The sequence below is a fragment of the Equus przewalskii genome, chromosome 25, assembly GCF_037783145.1.
Source record: "Equus przewalskii isolate Varuska chromosome 25, EquPr2, whole genome shotgun sequence".
Classification (NCBI taxonomy): domain Eukaryota; kingdom Metazoa; phylum Chordata; class Mammalia; order Perissodactyla; family Equidae; genus Equus; species Equus przewalskii.
Window position 1 is genome coordinate 36,858,437 of NC_091855.1, and position 23,078 is coordinate 36,881,514.

At 52.8% G+C, this 23,078-nt stretch overlaps 1 protein-coding gene and 1 long non-coding RNA gene across 2 annotated transcripts in view; one reads left to right on the plus strand and one right to left on the minus strand.

The window, feature by feature from the left end:
• Positions 1 to 8,480: 8,480 nt before the first annotated feature.
• Positions 8,481 to 16,340, minus strand: GSC (goosecoid homeobox). Its single transcript, XM_008534054.2, has 3 exons — positions 15,806 to 16,340; positions 15,111 to 15,370; positions 8,481 to 14,792 (listed from the first exon to the last, which is right to left on the minus strand). The coding sequence occupies exons 1-3, from the start codon at positions 16,158 to 16,160 to the stop codon at positions 14,637 to 14,639; spliced, it is 771 nt and encodes a 256-aa protein (XP_008532276.2). The 5' UTR covers positions 16,161 to 16,340; the 3' UTR covers positions 8,481 to 14,636.
• Positions 16,341 to 16,346: 6 nt separating this feature from the next.
• LOC139079214 (uncharacterized) overlaps positions 16,347 to 23,078 on the plus strand; it is a 57,086-nt gene continuing 50,354 nt past the window's right edge. Inside the window, exon 1 of the long non-coding RNA XR_011532591.1 lies at positions 16,347 to 16,455. This is a non-coding gene — a long non-coding RNA (uncharacterized lncRNA). The remainder of the gene's footprint in view (positions 16,456 to 23,078) is intronic.

Below are 23,078 nucleotides of genomic sequence, written 5' to 3' on the forward strand. Positions count from 1 at the left end.
TCCCCTCAATCGAGAGAGGTAAGCATTGATGCTAGTGTGAAACACAGCCTCTGGAGTCAGACAGACATGGTTTCACAGGGCCTCTCTCACGCTTCCTAGCTGGGGGTTCTCCCCTCTCTGAGCCTCCAGGTCCTCATCAATCAAATGGAACAAATTATTGTCCCCATTCACAGGGTGAGGCTGGAGTGAGGCCTGGACAGATGGCGTATAAATGCCCAGCATGGCCCCTGCATTGCATTCAGCACTCAGTGTGGTGGCCGCCCCTAAAACATTACAGCTAGAGGCTCACGAAGATCCTAATGAAATATCCACACGTGGCAGAAGCTGTGGTGGGCGGCGTTGATTCACGAAACTGGGAAAAACCACATATGACTTAAGAAATCCAGCATCCAGTAGGCCAGATCTGCCAAAATATGAGTTCCGTTGGCAAAGCTAATCAAACTGGGTGTTATGAACCGAACTGTGTCTCCCCAAAATTCACAGGTTGAAGTCCTTGTCCCCAATGTGACCATTTGTAGTGAGGGCCTTTAAGGAGGGAATTAAGGCAAAATGAGGGTGTAGGGGTGGGGGCCTGATCCCATAGGATTAGTGTCCTTATAAGCAGAGGAAGTCATAGCAGGATTGCCTGGCACAGAGGAAAGGCCCTTTGAGGACAAGGAGAGGAGGCAGCCATCTGCAAGCCAAGAGACCAAGGACTTCCAGCCTCCAGAATGGTAATCAAACTAATTTCTGTTCTTTAAGCCAGCCGGTCTGCGATATTTGTTATGGCAGCCCCAGCTGACCAGAGCAGAGAGAATTCAGTCCCACCCGGCACTTGCTGCCTCCAGGGTTTGTATCTCCCTGGCAATGGCAGCCTGCCCCGTGGGTGCCGAGGGACGGCACTCTGGCCTCGGAGCATCACAGGTACGTGCAGGTCACCCTCAGCAATGACCAGATGGCAACAGGCAGGGGGACAGGTGTGCTGAAGACCTTCTTAGAACGACAAGCAAGTAAGGGAAGCATTTCATCCTCTGCTGAGAAACGGGGTCCCAGCAATTCCTCCTTTCCTTACCTCCTGGAGTGGGTCCCATGGTGACCCCCAAAAAGACATGCCCACATCCTAACCCCAGGAACCTGTGAAAGGAACCTTATTTGGGAAAGGGTGTTTGCCCATGTAATTAAGTTAAGGATCTCGAGGTGAGATCATCCTGGATTTAGGGTGGACCCTAAATCCATGGACAAGTATCCTTCTAAGAGAAAAGCAGGAGGAGATCGGACCCATAGAGAGACACAGGGAAGACGGCCACGTGAAAACGGAGACAGAGACTGGGGCCGTGCAGTCACAAGCCCAGGAGCACCGGGAGCCACTGCAGCTGGAAGAGGAGGGCAGCGGAATGTCCCCAAGAGCCCTGGGAGGGAGCCTCTCCCCGCCAGCACCTGGACTTCAGACTTGTGGCCTCCAGGACTGTGCGAGGACACATTTCTGTTGTTTCAAGTCACCCAGTTTGTGATAACTTGTCACGGCAGCCACAGGAAATGGATATGCCGCCCCTTTGCCTACTAGTTAACCCCTAATCTTAGATTAATGGACGGGTGAAAACATAAGTAGCAAATAACCTCATAATACAAAATTTCTAATGACAACAGCTCCCGTTTCTTGAGGATTTGCTCCTTGAAGACCATGGACTAAGTGTATTACATCCATTCTCTCTTTCCAGAGGAAGAAAACGAAGCTCAGAAAGGTTAAGTGACTTGCCCAAGGTCACGAAGCTTACACGCGTCAGCGTTGGAATGAGAACTGAGTCCGTCCAACTGCAAAGCCAGCGGGATGCTGAGTCAGATCTCCAGGTAACAGCAACAAAGCGCTCCGTAAGCCCCATCCTGTGACATGATGACCGTGAGTGGGAGCTGACGGGACAAAGCCCAGCACAGCCAAGGAAGCGGTAGTTCTTTGGGATTTGTCGTGACAGGATTTTATCTCAGTGGACATTCAAGGGCAGCTGGGCAGCTGATCCTAATGCTCTTTGGATCAAAGACGTGGTCCCCTGGCATGAGCCCATCATTCAGCAAAAATCCAAATGGTGTGGCATTCGCAGACCCTCCGGGTGTGTCTGCTGCTCACTCTGCAGTCGGTGCCACCCCCGGCACGGTTAAGTGGGGGGAGAGGCAGACATGCACTGGGATGGCTCCCGCACACAGTAGGGCCCGGGAAGAAGAGCCGCAAACCGGTGGTGAGAGGCATTTACTCATCGTCACGTTCTGGCTCATTCATTCCACAGACCTCTCCCATGTCCTAAAATGAGTAGTAACTACGCAGCTAGTTTGTGTGCTCTTTAATTCCCAACACCCTACCTGATACATGACACAGGAGATGCTGAATAAATACCTGTTGAACCGAACTGAACTTACCAATGAGTAAACAGAAGCCCAGAAAGCATGGCGTCTCACCCCAGCTCACACACAGGACTAGAATGCCGAGCCTCTGAATCTGACGCCAGTGTTTCTTTCCCTGCTCACCTTACTGCTTCCTGTGCCGCTGCTGGAAGACCGATAGGATTTCAAAAGGCAGCACTGCAGGGAAAAGAGGCATCCCTGACTAGGAACAGCATGAACGGACGCACAGAGGCAGGAAATGATGAGGCACACCTGGAGGCAGGACCCGCCCAGTCTGGCCTTTCTTCTCCTCTCTTGGTGGTCAGATGCTCGACTCTCTGAGCTGCAAAGGCTTTTACATGTTTTCCCTGTAAATGTCATCCTGTACTGTTTCCAGAAGAAAAATAATGAAAATTTCCTAACTTCAAAAGAGTCATCAGTTTTCCTTGCTGCCTTCTTACAGACCCTAAAATTAAATGGAATGTTGAAACACTCAAGCTGGGGGGTAGGAAAGAACAGGTCCCAGTCGCTTTAAGTAAGTGTCATTACAGACAACTGTAGAACGAGTTGGATTCCGGGACATCATTTCTGGGCAAAGCAGGTGTATTCGATCCCTGTTGTTGCTGCCACAACTTACTGCACACTCGGTGGCCTAAAGCTACAGAAATTTGGGGGCCGGCTCCGTGGCCGAGTGGTGAAGTTCGCGCGCTCCGCTGCCAGCGGCCCAGGGTTCGGATCCCGGGCGCAGACATGGTACCACTCATCAGGCCACGTTGAGGTGGCATCCCACATCCCACAACTAGAAGGACCTGCAACTAAGATATACAACTATGTACCGGGGCGGGGGGGGGTGGAGAATAAAGCAGAAAAAAAAAAAAAAACTACAGAAATTTCTTATCTTCCAGCTCTGGAGGCCAGAAGCCCAAAATGTAAGTGTCAGCAGGGCCGCGGTAGCTCCCCGGGCTCCAGAAGCTCCTCGGCTCGTGGCAGCATCGCTCCGCTCTGCCTCCGGCTTCTCCCTCGTGTGCTTCTCCCCTTCTGCCTCATATCGCCCTCTTCTTCCTCTCCCAAGGACTCCGGTCACTGGATTTAGTTATTTAGTGCCCACCCGAAATCCAGGCTGACCTCATCTGGAGGTGGTTGACTTATAGACCTCCAGAGATCCTTTTTCCAAATAAGGTCACACTCACAGTTTCCAGGGGTGAGGATGTGGTCATATCTTTTGGGGGACACAATTCAACCCACAACAGGAAAAGAAAAAAGGTCTACGCTTCCCCAAAGGGCATAAACTAATGGCCCGCAAGGGCCTTCTCAGAGACGGCCAGCTCTGTGGCCTGCGTTGTCAGGGAGCCACCTAGCATGTGGCAGGGGCTGTGTGTCTCAGGCCAGCCCAGTGACCAGGCTGGATGAAAAACAGATACTTCCACTGTTCCATGAAGCAAGCTGGATGTAGGAGAGGCCAAAAAACAGAAGTAGAGGACGTCAGAGCTGAAGGGACCCGGACAGGTATAACCCAGCATCCTCGTGCAGCCGGGGACTTGGATCAACGCGCAGTTATAGGACCCATCACACTGCGTGTTCATGTCCGTCAAATTGTGTGAACCTCTCCTGGCAGGCAGACTAATAACTATCCCTAACAGATGGGGAAACTGAGGCCCAGGGCTTGAGTGTGGCGGCCCAGGGTCACTGAGCCAGGATGTGGCAGAGGCCTAACTTCAGCTGGTTAATCCAGCTCTCCATTCCTCCCGCCCCATGCTTAGCCCTCATTCAAAGCCGAGCTTTGCAAGCATCAGCAACGAAAGAGATGAAGAGGGCGAGTGGGGTGCGAGCTGCCAGAACCCCCGTCGCAGGAGCACGTCTGAGGATGCTCTCCTGACCTCCATTCCAGAGGAGCAGCGGGTCAGGTGGAGGAGGATCCCTCCTGCCCTCCGGCTCTGTGCTCAGAGAGGCAGCCCCATGCTCCCCACCCCGCTGCTGAGCTCCACGAAGCGTCTGGCTCCCGCCAGCCGACAACAGCACTTCCCCTGGGCCTGGAGAGCTCAGCCTGGCGAGCAGAGTCCAGTAGCTGCTCCGGGGCCGCCTTATCCAGAGGAAAGGTCGGCGTGTTCAGCAAGTACAGAGGGAGGGCTGCAAGGCAGCTGCTTCCGGGCTGCCGCAGCCCAGCCACGGCCTCCCGATGCTGGAGGCTCACAGGGGACCCAGCTCATCAGCCCCTGCCCGCCCCTCAGCCTGTGCTCACTCACAGCCCCAGAAGCCTTGAGGGCCCCGCCCCGCCCACCTGTGATGGGAGAAGGAAGACTTGCACAGCGAGAAAGCTGCATGCAAAAATCACTCACAGCTTGCAAAGGGCTTTATGAACACTCACTGTCTTCATGATCAAACCTGACCTGTGTCCCACTCCCTGAGAGGAAGCAGCTTAAAAATAAATCCATGCCACTGCTTTAAGATAACTCCTCCCAGGTTTGTCTTTTGCCAGAAGTTTTGAAAGGAGATAATCGCTCCTGACACGAAAGGGGTGAGATTCTATGGGAACACCGTGGACATCTGGACAGGGGTGGGGGAGGCTGGTGGCAACAGGAATTTGGGGGCAGATCTGCTCTCTACAAGCATGAGAATCTTGTGGTCACTGGCAGACACAAAGCTTGACTTATTTTGGGGTGGATATCATGCCGTGTGAACTCTAAGCATGTCCAAGGGTCTTTATAAACTCTTAGAATCCCCAAGAGATCAGGCCAAGGTCTCTGAGGCCTAAGAAAGTCTGGAGTGATCCAAGAAGGCTGCCTGGAGGAAGCAGCATTTGGAGGCTTTGGTTACCAGGAAAGGTATGACTCTGGGCCTCACTTCATGTGAAACCAACATGCTGCCATATCCAGGAAGAGCAGCTACACCCCTGAGAGCAGATAGAGCTGGATATAAATGGAAAGTTCCAGGGCTTAGAAGACTTCTGCTCTTCCACTCTTCCCCCAGAGGCTGTGTGATCTTAGGAAAGCAGTGTGACCTCTCTGATCCAGTTCTTCCTCTGTAAAATGGAAAGCACAGTCCCTGCCATACACACATGCCATGGCTGTCGCAGGGACAGAGTTCATAGCTGTGGGGCGTTCTATATCTGTAACATGCTGCACGCATGCCTGGGCCAGTCCCCAAGGGGAAGGATTGGTGCTTCAGGCTGGAGACAGACTTGGCGTGTGGGGGCGGGGGTGGGGAGCCTTGACGTGTCAGCTGCCCAAGAATTACAGCATCTGGAAAAATCACTTTGATGAACTTGACTACCAGCCACAAATCACTGCATTTTAAAACCCCTTCCAAAACAAAAAACAAACAAAACCCTTTGCAGAAGGCTGAGGGAGATGTTTTTCTCTCCTTCTGTGATAGCAGATGGAGGGGACGCCAAACAGATGCTGACGAGATAGGGCCCCGCAGGCCTCTCCAGGCCAGAAAGGCCCGGGGCTGACTGTGGCCGCAAACGCCGTGTTGGCATGCCCCTGGCCATGTCCTCGGCTACCTTCCATCCCCTGGGATGGGAGGGGACCCTATTCTGCAGGTTGGTTTTGAAATAGTGAACTGAGCGCTACCCAGGGCCAGACTGTGGGTCCCCACAAGCTGCTGCCCTCAATTCCTTCCCGTCTCTGCCCAGGCAAACCCTACTGCCATGGCTCTTCTTCACATCCTGCCTTCCCACCCACCTCCAGGGCTTTGCTCAAGCTCTTCCCTCTCCCTGAAAGGCTCTCTTCCTCTCCCCTCCACCTCGCCCATCACCACATGCCCCAAACCTCACGGCTCCGCGGCTCCACCATCAGAAGCCCTCCCCCCTCTGCCCAACCACAGCGTGTCATGGGGACCCCCACCTTCCACCTCAGCACCGGCCGTCTAGTACTGGATCCGCCTAACTCACATGCCTGAGGATGGACACTGCTCTATTCATGCCTGTGCCCCACTCAGCAGGGGCTTGGCACGTACTGGACCAACGGAGGGAGCTAGCTCGCGTACAGAAACGCTGGAGTGACAGCCAGGCAGCCTTCTCTCTGGTCTGACTAGGTGGTCTCCACAACTCAGCTCTGCCTGGCCCAAATCTTTTTTTTTTTTGCAGATAGTCTTTTTTTTCTTTTCTTTTGCCAGCCAAATTCTAATGGCCCTGCAACTCCCACCTCCTCCAGGAAGCCCGCTGGGGTTGCAGCTGTCTTCCCTCTTGGTCTCCTAGTCAATGCTACATAATTTAGCACTTGTTGACATTCTGTTTTCTATTGCACTAAAATTGCTCCTTGTACATGCAGATGACATCGACAAGAAAGGAGCTCCCGGGCATCAGGCGCCATATTGGGCTCTTCCATATCCAGCCCTATACCCACCCTCCACCCTCATCACAGGGGCCTTACACTGTGCTGAGACCACAGAGAAAGGAAACCAAGCATTCAGCAAACAGGAGTAAATCCTTGCCCCATCCCTTATTAGCAACAGCCTCCACTTGTGGTTTAAACTCTAAACTTCAGAGAGAGCAGGGGGTCAGCAAAGTTTCTCTGAAAGATGGGACAGGAAATATTTTGAGTTTTGCGGGCCCTGCAGTCACCTCTGCAACTATTCAACTCTGCCTTCACAGGGGGGAAAGCAATCACAGACAATACACAAATGAACGGCACGGCTGTGTTCCAATAAAACTTTATTGACAAAACAGGCAGTGGGCCAGACTGGCCCATGGGCTATAGTCCGCCCACCTCTGCTTTAGAGGATTATTTGAGACAGCATTTAAGCCCCTCTCCACACAGACCTCAGACCACACCGTGAAACATCCCAAATGCTGCCCCAGCCCCTAGCACGCTCATCTCTTCAGCAGACTTGGTTTCCTTCTCAGCACTCGCCAACGTCTGAAATTATAACCCGTCTCCTGGTGACTGTCTCCCCCACCAGAACGGAAAACTCCAGGAGGGCAGAGGCTGCATCTCCAGCACCTAGGACGGTACCTGGCCCAGACTGGGCACCCTTTAACATCTGTGGACTGAATAGAGGCCATTATTATTATTGTCGTTGTTGTTGAGGTCTTCAATAAATATGTTGTTTGATTATGTACTTATGACTATGGTTAATGTGTTGGTCCATTTACCGTGATTGATCATTTGCGTTTGCAAAGCCCCAGGTAACTGACATGTGATGCAGGATCATAATCCTCCCTTTTTGGGAAATGAGGGGGCTGAAGCTCAAAGGAGACACTGCCTGCTGGTGACCAGGCAGCGATTCGAACCCAGATCACCTGGCTGGTCCTGAAGGGAGGTGATCCGGCAGTGTGGAAAGATCACGGGATGTGGAGTTTACCCTTCAACCTCACTTGAATGGACACGTCATTTCACTTTCTGAAACATGACGACGATAATGCCAACTTCACAGGGGCACGGATGAGATTAGATAAAATACAGACGATACAGCACTCAGGGCAGTGCGGGGCACAGGGCTAAGGCTGTTGAGCTGGCTGTTATTATGTAACAAGACGACAGTAACTACATCCACCCTGCCCCACAAGGCTTAGAGGGGATTAGATAAGGACATGCCCAGGAAAATGATTATGAAACTGTCAATCCCCAAACTAATGTAAGACACATTTTTTTTTTTTACAACACCCTCTGGGCATTGCAGAAATTATTTCCCCTCTTTTAAAAACAAAACAAAACTACACATGAACATCTTCCATAACGACAAAAATAAACCACAAAGACCTTTGATCTCTTCAGAGTCTTTTAATTGCAGTCAAGAAAAGGGTTAAGTTTTCATCCGCTCACATTTGTATCAGAGTCCAGTTACCACACAGGACAAAACTGAAACAAAACCAAGAGGGTCTCATCAAACTGAGGACATGGGGACGGGGTCTCCGTTTCAGTCCATGCACGTCCGCTGTCCTCTCGCAGAGAAAACAGACACGAAAGAAAAACAGTGAGCCTAAAAAACCAGAGGAAGTGTTACCACGCTCCTGGCGTCCTGCGCCCATGGAGGGGGGACAATCTCTTGGAAGGTTCCGGGTGTGGCAGGAATCGTGCATGCTAGGGTTACATTGCGGGGAGCGGGACATGACATCAACACACACACACACACACACACACACAACTTTCCTTCCTGCCCACTTCAGTAGAAAGTGATTCGCTTGGTTTCAGATTTAAATATTTATTCCTCAAATACAAAACAACGTTGAACACGCGCATCCCCTAATGTCCCAGCCATCTGGCTGTGCTCGGATCATCTTCAGATGAAACAACCAGCTGGGATCCCGACTTCACAGAGTTCTGAGTCTTCCTTGCCTCGGAGGGTGACTTTCCAAATGCTCTGGGCCTCCCTGTCTCTTGGAAAAGGGCAGTTTTATTTTTCTGGTCCCATAGTTAGCACTTTGAGGATTTTCAAAGCAGGATTAGCCATACTCCATCTGGAAAGTTTCTCCTGGCTTTGCCTGGTGATATCGATAATTCGTTTGGGACACGATTAAAGTCCCCGTGAGGCTGGCTGGTCATACACCACCCAGTGTGATTCAGACCACGCTGGTCCCTAGGCTGTCCCAGTAGTGAGCTGCTGCCTGGCTGTGCAGGGGGCCCCCAAGCCCGCAAACTCACTTCTCAGGAGGAACGCCCGCGCCAGCACGCCAATTCTCCGTGCGACTCTGCGGCCGCGGGGAACCACTGCCCCTGTGCAGCCTGTTTGGGACACTGCACCTGTGGCCACACCATCTTTCTCACCACAGGCTGCTGAACAACATGGGTCTTTTCTCCGAAAAATTCTTATTTTTAAGATATTTCTGTCCTACCCCACCCTCCCCCCTAAAAATGTTAAACAAGTTACCATGTGTTAGTTCTGAGTACTGCGAGCGTGGGGAAAGAATGTTCATGCTGGAGAAACTCAGCCTTCCTCAGTTCAACAAGGAGAATTTGTCTCTTTAACCTGCAGTGGCCTTTTCTGGGGTCGGCCTTGCTGATAATGCAACAGGGTTGAAGCATTTCCTGGGCTCAGCGTTATACAACTAGTAAATCAGTGAGGAAACGAGATGGACGCTTTTAAACTCTGTCCATCACAGCTAAAATTACCCCACTAATTATAGCTTCTATAAATCAGCCCAGGTTAAGGGAGGGGGTGCCCGCGCTCCGTGAAATGCAATTCACTCCGCTCAACCCTGCTGCTTGATTTGGTCAACAGACTCCGGAGGACCTCCGAATTAAGAAAACAGAAGGTATAAATGGAACGAGCTCCTAGGGAGAGGAGGAGCGGCTGCGAGAGGAATTTTTAAGATCTCCCTCCACTGATGCTTCCCAGGGCTGGACACTTGAGAACGAATGAGGTCTGCTGGAATCCAGAAATTATAGACTCACTTTAAAATGCCGCAACATGCCATAATTCATCCTGTTTGTTCCATGGGTCATTTGGACTGCAAAGACAACGGCTTTGTATATTTCCCGGATTTAAAACCAAGCCATGACCAGCAGAGGTCTTCCATGTTGTCACACGGCTCCAAGGATAGGCCTCGGGGATGTCCCAGGGCCCCCTAACACTTGTGAGAGGCCCCCATCAGCCAAAAGACTCAGCCAAATCCATTTCTTCCAGAACTTTCAAGGAGCCCTGCACTGGCTGTGACATTTTGTTTTCGTTTTACTTTTGAAAAACTTCAAGGTCATTTCACAAAACTTGGAAATCGAATCCAAATCCACTCCACATCCCCTCCTTCTTTGCTCTAAATCTCCTCGTCCTAAACCGCTTGGGGAGAATGCAACCTATTGTACCTTATCAGATGCTTCCTTGTCTTAAATCCACGGCAATCGCATTTAATTTTGTTAGAGTTTGTGTCCTGTGGTCATGCATAGACTCCTAAACCAACAACAATTAAAAACAAGGTACATTCCTTAATTCCAAATTCCACTCTACTTACACAAGGCATGATCAAGCTGGATCTGAGGGTGTCTTTCAAAGAACAATAATAAATATGTCAAGCCCTCCCTAATCCTCACCCAAGCCCACTTCCCAGGTGAGAAGGAACGGGACACACACAGACAACAAGGAACCTCTCCCAGCTCTCGGGGAGAGCACAGCACCCCATCTGGATGGAGGCTTGGACCGGTGTGGCTTCAACGCCAGCCACCCAGCTGTCCACTCATCACGTCAGGCTGCCCTGCCCTCCCCTGGCTGGAACCCCATCTTCACGAAAGTGGAAGCTCACATTTACACTCCTCCTTTCACTTAAGGAGGTGACTGATGGGATGTGCAATGAAAAGGAGAGTGAATTTTGGGGACCTGAGAAATGGACCTCAGGCTCTTGGGTGGGGTCTTGGTGCCTGAGCTATTTAACCTGACTCACTCTTAAAATCTCATGCACTTCAGAAAAAGGGCCCCCTGTCGCCTCTACTTCCCAGCCCCCAGTTGCCCTCCACACGCCAAGAAACAGAGAGGAGGAATCGGCCAGCTTCGACCTCACACACGCCCATTAAAACGACATCCTTCACACCAGGCTTACAACCTTAGCTCAAAGTTCAAGTCAGTAAAAGCCAACTTGATTAAAGAACTGTCATGGAGAGAGACTCTGTGAGTCTGGAAAGCAACTCTTTTCAAGCCTTTCTGCCTCACCACGCAGGGCTGACTGCTGAGACGGTGGGAAGGCCCCTCCACAGAGCACTCAAGAGGCCAGGAATCCCCATCTCTTCCCACACACGCCCAGCTTCTGTGAGCTCCTTCCAGCCAGGGCTCTCCTTGGCCCGGGGGACTTGGGGCACCCAGAAGCCATTACCCCATCCCGTGTCACTACCCCAGGAGGTGTGCAGGGAGAATCTGCTGAGGTCTGGGGGTTCAGGGTCTGCTCTGCCACTTACTATGTGTCTTGGGCAAAGCGTTTCTCTGATCTTCCATTTCCCATCTGCAAAATGGGCTGCGATTCCCACCTCCTTAGGGCCCGAGGCGTGTGTGTGTGGAAGGGCTTTGCAGTGGAAAGTGCCAGACTGACAAAAGGGGTTATAATTGTCATTGATGCTCTTTGCCAGAGTCTGCCTGGCACTTAGCAGATTAATTCCTGTGTCCCTTGGGGTGGCTGCACTCACTCCTGTAGTCATTCGTTGTTGGGGAACTTTCATCCACAGCTTGTACCACCACCAAAAAGAACGGCCTGGGTTCTGTGAGGCAGCCTGATTTACGGAGATCACAAGAGCCTGACCCCTTGCAGGTGAGTTCTCATTTGGACCCTTTGTGTTAACTTTGTGCCTCAGTTTGCTCAACTGTGAAATGGGGAGAACACCATCAGTTGGGGGCGAGGTGTGGTCCAGACTGGAAACCACTTAGGCAGTCCCCTGGCTAATGCCTTGCCTGCTTGAACACGTACACTCGCCACTTTCCACCACCCTGATCCCAATTCCCACCACCCGCGATGACAAGGCCCAAAGATGACTCTTAAAGCCCCTCTGCCTTCTGCTCCGTGACGCCACTCGGCCTTCCCCAGCTCCAACAGCCAGGCTAAGACAGAGATGTGAGCCCCACGGCTGACTGGGGCCTGCGGGAGGCGGGTGGACCATAATTACACAGAACATCCTGACATTTCCCTCTTCACTCCAGACGTTTATTTCCTGTGAGCTGGGCGAGTACTGAAGCACTTCGCAGGGCCTCCCGCGTGGAGACGTGGAGAGTGGAAGGGAAGCAGCTTGCTCCTGCCACCTTGGGCCTGCCCAGGGCCAAGCTGGGAGCAGCTCTCTGGCTCTCGCCCCACCCCGTGCACACCCACTCATCGTGGATTTCCACCAGGTGCTCATTTCTGAAAACCCTCCCCCCTGCCCCTCAATCCCTCTCTCCCTGTCAGTTCCCGGTGACCCTTCTCCAGACTACACAAATGCTTTTTTTTTTTTTTTTTTTAATGCAGGATCCTTTTTATAGGAAGTCTGAGAGTAGATCATGGACAAAGAGACAGGCAGAAGTTTATAAAAAGAGTTCTGGAGATGTCAGATCTCTCAGGGTAGAATGCTGCTGCCTGCTTCTGTCCTGTGTTAGAATGTTCTAGAATAATGGAGTACTGGAGGAGGAGTGGGAGTCAGGGCTCATCCTGGACTCCCCTACAGGCTCACCCTCTCCAATGGGACAGAGGGCAGCATCCAAAAACAGTGCTGAAGGGGTAGGGGTGCAGGGCAGGCACCTGGAAGTCTGATGTCTAAGGGAGGGAGAAAATAACAGCCATTGCAAGATTCTCTTGAAATTAATGCAGCGGCTCCTTTGAGTACTTCTCAGCAGAACTGGTATTAGTGGCAACATTCCCAATTACGGTCTACGACTCACTTGGGCAAAGATGATGCCCCCTATTTCTTACAAGCTGAATGTTTTAAAATGCTTAACCTTTCTGAATCTTAATTTCCTCATCCGCAAAATGGTGAAAACATTCCCCATCTCAGAGTTCCTGAAAGGTAAAACTGAGATGATGTACATAAATCTGGAAGTGCTGAGACTGACACAATATAAATCATAACGTTTTAAAAAAATAAGTAGCTGTGTTGAAGGATTCCCCTACACAGGTACCATTCTACACGAGTTTGCGCCTTTCATATTCCCAACGGCCCTGGGATGCAGATGCTCTTCCTGTGCCCATTTTACAGGCAGAAAAAGCAAGGAGCAGAGGGGTTAGTAACCTGCCCAAGGTCACAAATGACGGAGGCTGGATATGGGCCATCTTGCCCCTTGAGGCCAACCTGGCCTCCAAACAGCTGCCTCCTTCTTTCCCTTAGAGATGCTCCTCATGAAAAAGGCAGGATTGGGTGTCGCTCCAGATGTCCTAAATGTCATTTCACCTGCTCCAGGAGTCACTTTGACCTTTTAAAAGTACAAGCAGTGGAAAAATACCACTTCTTGTAAAAAGCTATTATTTGGGGCACTATGTCCCACAGCAAGAATGCACAGCCTTCCCCGGCAGGGACCTTCCACCAAATACCAGAGGCAGCCCAGGGCACGAGCGAGGTCACCTGGGCCCCAGCAGCAGAAACTCTGAGCCCTAGCTTCCTTGTCTATGAAATGGATTTAATGCAAAATCAAAAGATGAACGCATTAAATAAAAGCCATTCCTACTGGCCCTTGGCCTCCATCCCGTACCCCCTCCCCCACCATGGTCCGTGCAACCGTACAGAATGCAAGGTCTGGTCCCAAGAGCTCATCCCGCACACGGGAGCTTCTCCAGGCCTTTGCAAGCTCCCGGGGTGCTCCTCTTCTGGCCCCAGCCAGTGAAGCAGGGAGACAGTCGCTGGAGAAAGAGGGAGGGTCAGCACTCCCACCTGGCCGTGATGCTGTCACCCCGCCTGCTCTTAGACCCCGCTGGCAAACAGAACGTCAGAACACAGGGCTAGGCCCTGGCCACCCCAGACACCCAGGAGGAAGGACAACCCGCCCCAGCGCCGCCAGGTCCCTGGGCGGCCCAGGGGTGCGCTGCTGGGAGCCGACTGGCGGGAGAGGTGCCGAGCATGGTTGTGGGGCAGAAAGGCCCTGGAGAAGAGGGGTAACGGGAGTGACCATGACAGAGGCAGGAAAGCGTCCGGAGAGAGGGCGCAGCTTCCACCCTTGGATCCGCAGCCTTAAGTCTGGGGATTTCGCGGGAGGCCTGAGGATCGCGGGCTCAGGAGAGAACCCCAGGTTCCCTCAACTCCGGTGGACCCTGCTTTCCCGCTACAGCTTCGGGTCAGTGGCGAGGAAGAAAAGAGTCCCGGTTATCCCGAAGGGAACAGGAACCCCCAGCTGCCGGCTGCCCCCTCTCACCAGCAATGCTGCCTTCCCAACGCCGGCAATGCCACTCTCCACCCCTTCCCGGAGATGAGAGACTAAGTTTACTTTAAAACTAGGACACCCGTCTGTCCTGTGCCTGATTTATACCCAGAGTTTCTTCCTTTTTCTTTTCTTCCCCCCCCCCCCCGCCCCCTCCTTTGGACAGGTCAGAGCTGCTCAACTTTTCTTCTGAAGCTACAGACTAAATAGATTTCTTTTCAGGCCTCAGATGGTACTGGTGGTGGGGTACGAAATACAGAATGTGGCCCGTCTACATCGCCATCATTTTATTGTATTGTCACCGTTAACTTAGCTATAAATACTACGGTGGGGAGCGAGGCGCCCGCGCGCGGCCTCGGACTGCGGGGCTGCGGAGCCCCGGCGCGGCACGGCGACCCCAGGCGCGCACCCTCCCGGCTCTGTACACTATTTACAGATCTTCCTTCCTTTCTCGACCCCCTCCCGCAAGGCAGCGCGTGTGCAAGAAAGTAGCATCGTCTGTCTGTGCAAGTCCTTCGAGTTAGGCAAGCGCCACGGCCGGCCCGCAGCCGTCAGCTGTCCGAGTCCACATCGCTTTTACCTTCCTCTTCCCTCTTCTCGGGCGAGGCTTTCGACGATGTCTTGTTCCACTTCTCGGCGTTTTCCGACTCCTCCGACGAGGACCGCTTCTGCCGCCTCCATTTGGCACGGCGGTTTTTAAACCAGACCTGTGGCGCAACGGAGGCCAGAACAACAGTTAAGATCCACGGCGCGGTCCCCCAAAGCCCGGGCACCCCCTGGACGCGGGGCGGCGGCAGGGCGACCTGCGCGTGGAATTGGACCCGGGGGACCCCGCGCGCGCCAACAAAAGGAGGGGAGACTCGCTCCCGCTTCCGCATTTTCATTCAACTTCCTGGGCCTAAAGCCCTCCAGCATCCTCCAGGCCGCCATTGGGATGTTTTTAAAGCACGGGGGGACCCAAGGAAAGCTAAGCAAACCCCGCCAGGGGCCCTCTGTCGCTGGGAAGGGCCGCCAGGCGCGCCTACCTCCACTTTCTCCTCGCGGAGGTGCACCTTCCGGGCCAGCTGCTCGCGCGTACCCACGTCTGGGTACTTGGTCTCCTGGAAGAGGTTCTCGAGCGCTTCCAGCTGCTCGTCGGTGAAGATGGTACGGTGCCGCCGCTTCCGCCGGCAGTGCAGCTGGTTGAGCAGCTGCAGCTCCGTCCGCGACAGCGTGCCCACGTTCATGTAGGGCAGCATCTGGTGTGGCACCGGGGACACCAGCACCGAGCCTGGGCCCTCGTAGCCTGCGACGGAGTGGGGCGCACGGTCAGCCGCCTCCCTTGCCACTGCGCACACGCCCGCCCGCCTGCGACCTACTCCAGACTTTCACATCGTCTGCCAAGGGGGTGCCGCGAATTGGGGTGCGCGGAAAACGAAGATGCAGGGAAGTGGGGGAATCATGCCAGAGCGTCCACCCGCACATTCCCAAAAGCCACTGAGGGAATTCTAAAAGCCGTGTCTCCCCATGCAGGCACTGAGTTACAGTTTCCGCTAACTCGCTTAAAGTTTGCAGCAAGGGTGGAAATCTCTGCGCCCGATGGGCAAGCGGGGGAGCCAGGTTTGCAAGAGAGGAAAAGTTTGTGCAAAGTGAAAAACAGGAGGCACCCCCCCGACCCCCCCTTCACGCCCAGGTGCTGAAGACCGCAGCGGGGGACGAGGCCCGCGCGAGCGGGACCTACCTGAGGGCGTCGGGACGCAGGAGCACTGCTGGGCACCCAGCGGCGGCACGGCTCCGCAGCAGGCCGGGCCCACGGGCGCCGCCTGCACGTGCAGCTGCCCGTAGAAGTAGTTGTTGTAGCCGAGGCGGGAGCCGCCGACCGCGGCCGGGAGGCCTGCGCTGCCGGGGGCCACGGGGCGCGGGTAGAAGGCGCCATAGTCCGAGGAGGCGCCGCCGCCGGCGCCGTAGAGCGAGTCCCCGTGCAGGGCCGGGAAGACGACGGGAGCCGCGGCGCTGGGCGCCACCGGCAGCACCGAGTCCTTGCAGCGCGGCCGGGCGGCCAGGATGTTGTCGATGCTGAACATGCTGGCGGGCATCCCCGAGCCCCGCGCCGGGACCGAGGGGCGGCGGGGACGCGCCGAGGAAAAAGCTTCAAAGAGGGGGTGGAGGGGGGGATCCCCTCTCCTTCTGCCGCGGACCAAACCGAAAGAGAGCGCCGGCGAGCGCGCAGCCCCGCGCCCCTCCCCGCCCCCAGCGTCCGCTCTCCCTCCTCCCGCCCTCCCCTCGCCGCCGCGTTCGCTGAACTCAACCCGCGGGTAGGACGGAGTTTAGACCAGCTGAACCTCTTGTTGGTTTTATACTGAGTCGACGTCATCGTGGATTTAGTTCCTGGTAATATGCAGATGACAAACAGAACCAGATTGGGCCCTTTCTGTGCCTTTGAGGGGGGGTGGGGGGCTTCAGGGAAGGGGGAGGGGAAGAGGTGCCGAAGGGAGGGGTTACGGGGCCTGAAGAGAGATTGTGGATTGCGAATTAATGAAATTAACCTAATCTCTTCCATTCCGCCGCCCCGCCGCGGGCCGGCCGAGCTGGGCGGGCGTCCTAATTGCCCCGGTTAATCTCATTAATTCCATTGTGCGGCCGCAGTTAACAGCTCGCTCCGCCCGGCCTCTCCGCCCCGACCCGTTTTTCTCAGATTGGGTCCTATTATTGGGTGCGATTTCCTCTGCCTGAAGCTCAAATTCATTGTGGCCGATTTTACTCTGGGGCTACTTTTTTTTTTCTTTCGGAATTTGTTTTGTTTTAGAAAATGTAAGGGGCTGCGTCCTTGCTCCAGCAAGACGGAAAATTTCGCTCTTCCTCGCGGCCCCCGCGCGCTCACCGCCTAATTGCGCCTCTATTTTTTTTATCTTTAGGTTTTCTCCCGAATGGAACTGGTTAACCCCCCAAACCCCTTTTGTTTTTGCAAAGGCCAAAATCTGTAAGCGCAAAAACGACGAAAGAGGTGCATCGTGGTTCCTAAATATATATATATATATATATTTTTTTTTTTTGCAGTCACTTTGGGTCTGAAAAGTACCGTAGCAGTCCCCGGCCCTTACACAGCGGAGACCAAAGTCAGCCGCTGTTTAAAATTCGCAACCTAGAGTAGCACTCGGAAGCGGGGCCCCCAGCTGCTCCCTGCGTGGGTGTTGGTAGGTTTTGTGTTTTTTCTTTCTTTTCTTTGAGTATTATTTTTGGAAACGGGGTGTCTTCTCCCTCAAACTGTTTTTGTTTTCAATCCAAAATCCAAAAATGGAGCTTTGGGGATTCCCTACCCCCTTCTCCAACAATTGAGTCGCCTTTTCACCTTCTGACTTGCCGGGGCCCTGACTGGGACAGGCCCCTTGGCTGTCCTTCACCCGGCAGGCCCAGGCTGGGCTCCCCGGGCCCCGGCGGCCCGGGCGAAGCCCGGCCCTGCTCGCGGCAGGCGGCCGCCGTGATTTGCGAGATCCTGGGCGCGGCACGACCGGCCCGCCGGAGCCGCGGGAGGCGCATCCAGCCCACGACGGCGCGCGGGCGGTCGAGCGCCCTGCGAGAAGGTAGGCGAAGGTGCTCGCGGAACGAAAGCAGCCGCCGAGACCTGCGGGCCCCGCGCAAGCCCGCATCTTGCAGAGCTGTCCTTTCTGGGCCCTTCGCTCAGGCAACTCTGGCCACTCCAGTCAGATGCTGGGGCAGTGCTGGGCCCAGGCGAGACCGACCGCCGAGGGCCGAGGTGGGGGGCACTTCGGGTTTCCCGAAGGAGGGCCGCCTTTAACTCACGCCCATTTTTCTCTATTTCTCTCTGGCTAATTAACAGGGTTCCCCGCAGGGGTGTCTGAAGTCCCCGCAATAAGGCTGCGTCTGTGGGCCGCCTCCTCGCGGGCGCCGTGGCAGAGGGGTAAAGGGCCCTTGTCAATCGCAGGTCCCGGGTCGGAGGAGCCGTGGCGCGGCGGTTTGGTCCTGCCCTGGCGCAGAACCCCGGCGGCGCGCAGGAGCGGCGGGGAGAAACTGGGCGGCGGCGCTTCTCCGCCTAGGCCTCCCGGCGCCGACCTCCGCGCCCTCACGCCCACCCGCTCGTGGCCTGGGAGCCTTGCTTCTCTGAGTGCTGAGCAGACTAAGAAGTGGCTGTAGGGGGAGAGTCGGACAGGACGGAGATGGGTCTCAATTTGGGGAGGCGATGGATTTTTTTTTTTTTTTTTACAATATAAACCTCTCCCAAAGAAAGGAGTGTGACCCTCCCCTTCAGAGAGGTCAGGTCTGGAGAAAGAAGTGTAGCGCCTTCTCTCTCCTACTAACTAGGGACAGAGGCTTTTTTTTTCTTTTTTTTTGGTTCTCAGAGACGTAAAAAGCACCCGGTTCAGGCACACACATTCCCCGCCAGCATTTCCCGGGTTTAATTCTACAAGGGCACTTCATGGAAGACAACTACAGGCTGCAACTTCTGCAGCGACTCCGGCCGCGTTTGTGATCCCGGCTGGGCGCGCGCGGCGCTGCGCGCGTTGCGTGGATCTTTTCAGACCTTTGCTGAGCCGGTCGAAGGCAGAAGCGCCGCAGGAAACCGGGGCGGATTCCTAGCCCGTTTCTGCAAAGGTGCCCTGACCTTTGATGGCGCACCGACTTCAGCCGCAGCTCTGGAGTGCCTCCGAGTTTTTAAAAGTATAAGGCAACCTCCCCCCGCTACACGCCGTCTTACTTCGTCCACTCGGTACATTGTTCTTTTTAATAAGCAGATTTAGCAAATCCCTAGACCTCGCCCCTTGCCTTCCTTCAGTCCCCCCACCATGCCATTCCACTCCTGGAAGGAAGAGCACTTGACAGCGAGTCTGAGCGTCAGAGATCTAGACCGAATGTTGCCACCTTGCAATTCATCCCTCCTGTCTAGGCCTCAGGTTTTTTAGTTGTTTTAACCAACACCAACATTCATTGAGTCCCTGACAACCCTAATATTTAATGAGGCTGGGTAATTGTCGCCCGCTCGCTTAGGAGACCTGGGGGGGGGGGGGGTGCATTTTTTAGTCCTTTTCATTGGGACAAAGGAGTGTGCGGTCCCCACCCCCACCCGAAGGCAGGGTCTCTGTATCAGCCGGGACCAAGATAAGGGAAAGCCAGTCCGAAAGCTCTGTCCGCCCTGCGGAGGCTGTCTTTCCGGGAAGAGGTCACACGGACCCCGAGGCCACTGTATCCAGTTATTCAGCTAGCTCTCCTGGACTCACCCGCCGCGGGGTCTCCGCCTCCAGGTTGCCCCTCCATCTGCGGGCGCTCCACTGTGTCCTCGGAGAGGCAGGAGCTGGGGAAGGCAGTCAGGGGCGCTGCGCCTCCTCCGCGGGCGGAAACCCACTAGTGTCCGCAAAGCGCTAAACAAACAATCAGCGGCCTCGCCTTGCCTGGTGCAATTGGAATAACAAATAGGACGCACGCAAATTGCCCGCCTCGTGTTGCTAAGCGATTGTTTGTCGGCCCCGCACGCACCGCTCAGCATGGGAGGACCAGGAGCGTCCACAGGCTGCCCGCCAGCGCTTAGGTCGGAAATGCAGTAAACACGCCGCTGATTTTCCCTATTATCACCCAAACACGATTTCACACAAAGCAATCACCACGCAGAAGTCTATGAAATGTGTCTGTTGAGGAGTCAGTCGCCCCGGTAATAGCCCTCATTTTTAAGATGTTAAAGATTAGATCCGCGGATTCTGCATGCATAAGGTATATTTGCGGTTCCGCATCCACCAAGACGCTTTTGCGCCGCAGTCGCCGCTCAATTGATTCGCAGAGTGTAGATTAAATTGCTTCTCTGATTTAAAACACTGCCCAAGTTTGGAGTGTGCGTCTGGGTATCTCCTCCCAACCCAAGATATTTTCAGCATGGAGAAAACTGTGGCCCCACTATCCTTACACACACAGGCACACACACATACACACCCCTGGCTGTAAAAAAAAAAAAAAAAAAATGCATATGCGGCCCCAACTTCTTACGGTTCGGGTTGGTTTCAGGAACTTTCTTTCCTTAATTCTTTCAGCCTCTTGCCCGGGCACAGAGCAGAGTTCATAATCGGATGCTTTAAAGTAGGATTTTTCGTGGCATGTGCAAAAAGCAGACGTGTCCGTTTCAAAGGTACGGAGCTCCCCTCGCAGGGAGAATTAGCCCGGTCAGAGGAATTAGGAGCCGTGCGCAGCCCGGGCTGCAGCCAGTGCGCAGCGTCCAGACCCCGCACAGTCTTCAAAGCGCAAAGCGGGTTTATTGTTTGTATTTGGGCTTTAGGAAAAAAAATCCAGCGTCTCAAAACCCGCTCCACGGCCCTGATGCTCCCTTGAGGACACCTCTGGTGGCCGTAGGTGATTTTCCGTGTGAGGTTGGGTCGATGGAGTTGAGTTTAAGGAGCCACTGCCACCCCACTAAGGGGCAGCGGGCACCAGAGCGGGTCTCCCGCGTTCAGCGGGACGTAGGGATGCTTCCTAGCTGAGTTTTGCCCGCAGTTTTGCAACATTCCAAATAAACCCACCGAGCCCCCTGAGGACAAAATAATCAAGGTGTTAGGAAAACTCAACACAGCACTGGATGGGGGGGAGAAGAAGAGGGTGTCGGAGAATGACGTGTTCCTAAGGCATCCGAAAAAAACAGCTCCGGTTTTCCAGGGTTGCAGAAACCCGCTTTCAGCCAAACTATTTACCGAAGTTTGTTTCAAAGTGACTGCACCGTTGCTCTTGCAAATCACAGCATGCAAATGATGATAATTTGTTTTCGGTGGAACTTTCTCTTGAAATGATTAGCAAAGTCAGTCATTTGAAAATTAGAGCGAATGTTCAGACAGTTTGTGAAGCCCCTCGCTAACCGATATCAGCTTCTAAAGTTTTCATTCATGTAAACCTCATTAATGAAGATCTTTTATTTAAACGTCAAGGGGATTTGAAATTTAGAGTAAATTATGAAGCTTGTATGTCTAGCCAAGTCATGGGTCAAATGCATTTGTGAAAAACTGCTAAAAGAGCATATGGTTTTGAATTTTTCTACAATGACTAGTGTTTAAATAAATTGCTTGTACTGCTTAACTTCATGTGTAATTTTGACAGAAATTGGCCTATAGCCTTTTGATATGTAAACATTTCAGCCTTTTATGCGGTATAAAAAAGACACTTGCTTTTTAGGATCAACTCAGACAGTCACCCTGTAATTCAGAAAGCTGGCACCTACCATTACATTCTTGCTAGATTTCAACTTTCAAGTGGCAGCCTCAGGGAGAAAAAAAGGGAAAGAAAGAAAGAAAAAAAGAGGATATTTCAAAAGCAATGTCCATTTGGGATTAAAAGCTGTAAATGAGGTGAGAGCATACCACTTACTATCTGAAAGAAATGGATAAACCATAGTTATTAAAGAACATTTTCTGTCATTTTTCTTTAAGCCAGCCCGTCTGAGGGGACACTTAAGCAGGGCTGGGACTGACTGGCATGTCATTAAATGCTTGTCTTAGGGCAGAGCTAATCAGTCCAACACACAAATAGGTGTTAAAAATCTGGGTATCACTTCAGGATGTTACCATCGAAATGGCTCCGTGTCACAGAACCCATTAAGATGCAAAAATCACTGTCTCCAAAGAGACTCAACCTGGGCACAGAATCACTGGACACAAATGGCATATCTGAGCCATGCACGGGGCTCTTTCTGGGTGGGTGGCTGTTGCTGGAAGATGCAAAGTTGGTGCGGGGCACAGTTCAGAGACTGCTCCGGGCTGCCAGAGTTTCTGAAACACATGTAAATCTGCATAAACCCATTTGTTGTTAATATATCCGTCTCCCATAAATAAGTGTTGGAATGTGGATTGGAAGGCCGGTCACCCAGGGGAGGACAGAGTGGCCCCTAGGGGTTGCCCAGAGTGCTAGACAGGGCTGCATTTTGACTTCGTGTGCGCTGTGCACTGTGGCAGGGCGAGCCCCCTGTCTCCCCTCCGTTCTCCCGGTCCTGCCCATATTTATGTTACATGTCAGCTTTGTCATATACAGTCTTTCCCAGAGACATTGCCCCTTCCGTGAGGTTCTGGAGGAATCGAGGGGGAGAGAGAACATTCAGGAAGCATCCTAGACCTGTTTCTTTGTTGAGTTGAACCTTCGGATCCTCTTTTTAAAGACCATGCTGAGGTGCAATGTAATTAAGAAAAGAGACTCTCGGAGAAAGACAAGAGGAGGTGTCTTATTTACATTCTTATGCATTCCAACACATCATATTGTGGTCAGCAAACCGGAAAAGAAAGGATATATTCACGACAGAAAGAAGGCACCAGCACTTTTTTGTTTTTTCTAAGCGTTCTGCATTCCTATCTAACCTTTCTGTCCATTTTGAAATGAGTAAGGGTAACTTTTTTTTCGTTAGCTGTAGGTTTAAAGCTCTTGGAAAAACAATTGATTTGCTAATAAAATAGTTCTGTAGCTTTCAGCTGCTTAACTTTTGAGAAACTTACCCCAAAAATGTGTTTGTGATCAAAATTAGCAAAGCAAGATATGTGTTTTGGGTAAAAGAGGGACACAAGACTGAAAAGATCATTTGAGAGGTTGAGGATTTTGGTTTTTTGAAGGAAAGAATATTATAAAACACAACTGAAAATTATAGGGAAAAATAGTCAGCCTGGGTAGCCGTGTTACATGTCTAACACTTTGGGTCTAGAAAGGTTGGTATTGGTGGAGGTATGTGTAACATGGAACATGGAACTTCGTTAGTGTACTCATCTTTTTAAAGAGGACTTGATAAAAGGTCATTTGATGGAGTCATCTTGAGATCCAGATGTGAAATTTATACAGGTAGCATTGTTGATACTTTCTAAACATGGGAGTGAGGAAACGAACAACATATCCACAGATGTGTCGTCCTTCAAACTGGTCACCTAAGGAGACTCCGACTTGCTCCAACATCACTGTCAGTGGTGGTTTTAAATAGTTTCCCGAAGTCTTAGAAGGGTACTTCCTGGGCCCGTTCATTCCTGTCTGCCTTTTAAAGAAGCAGCCAGACT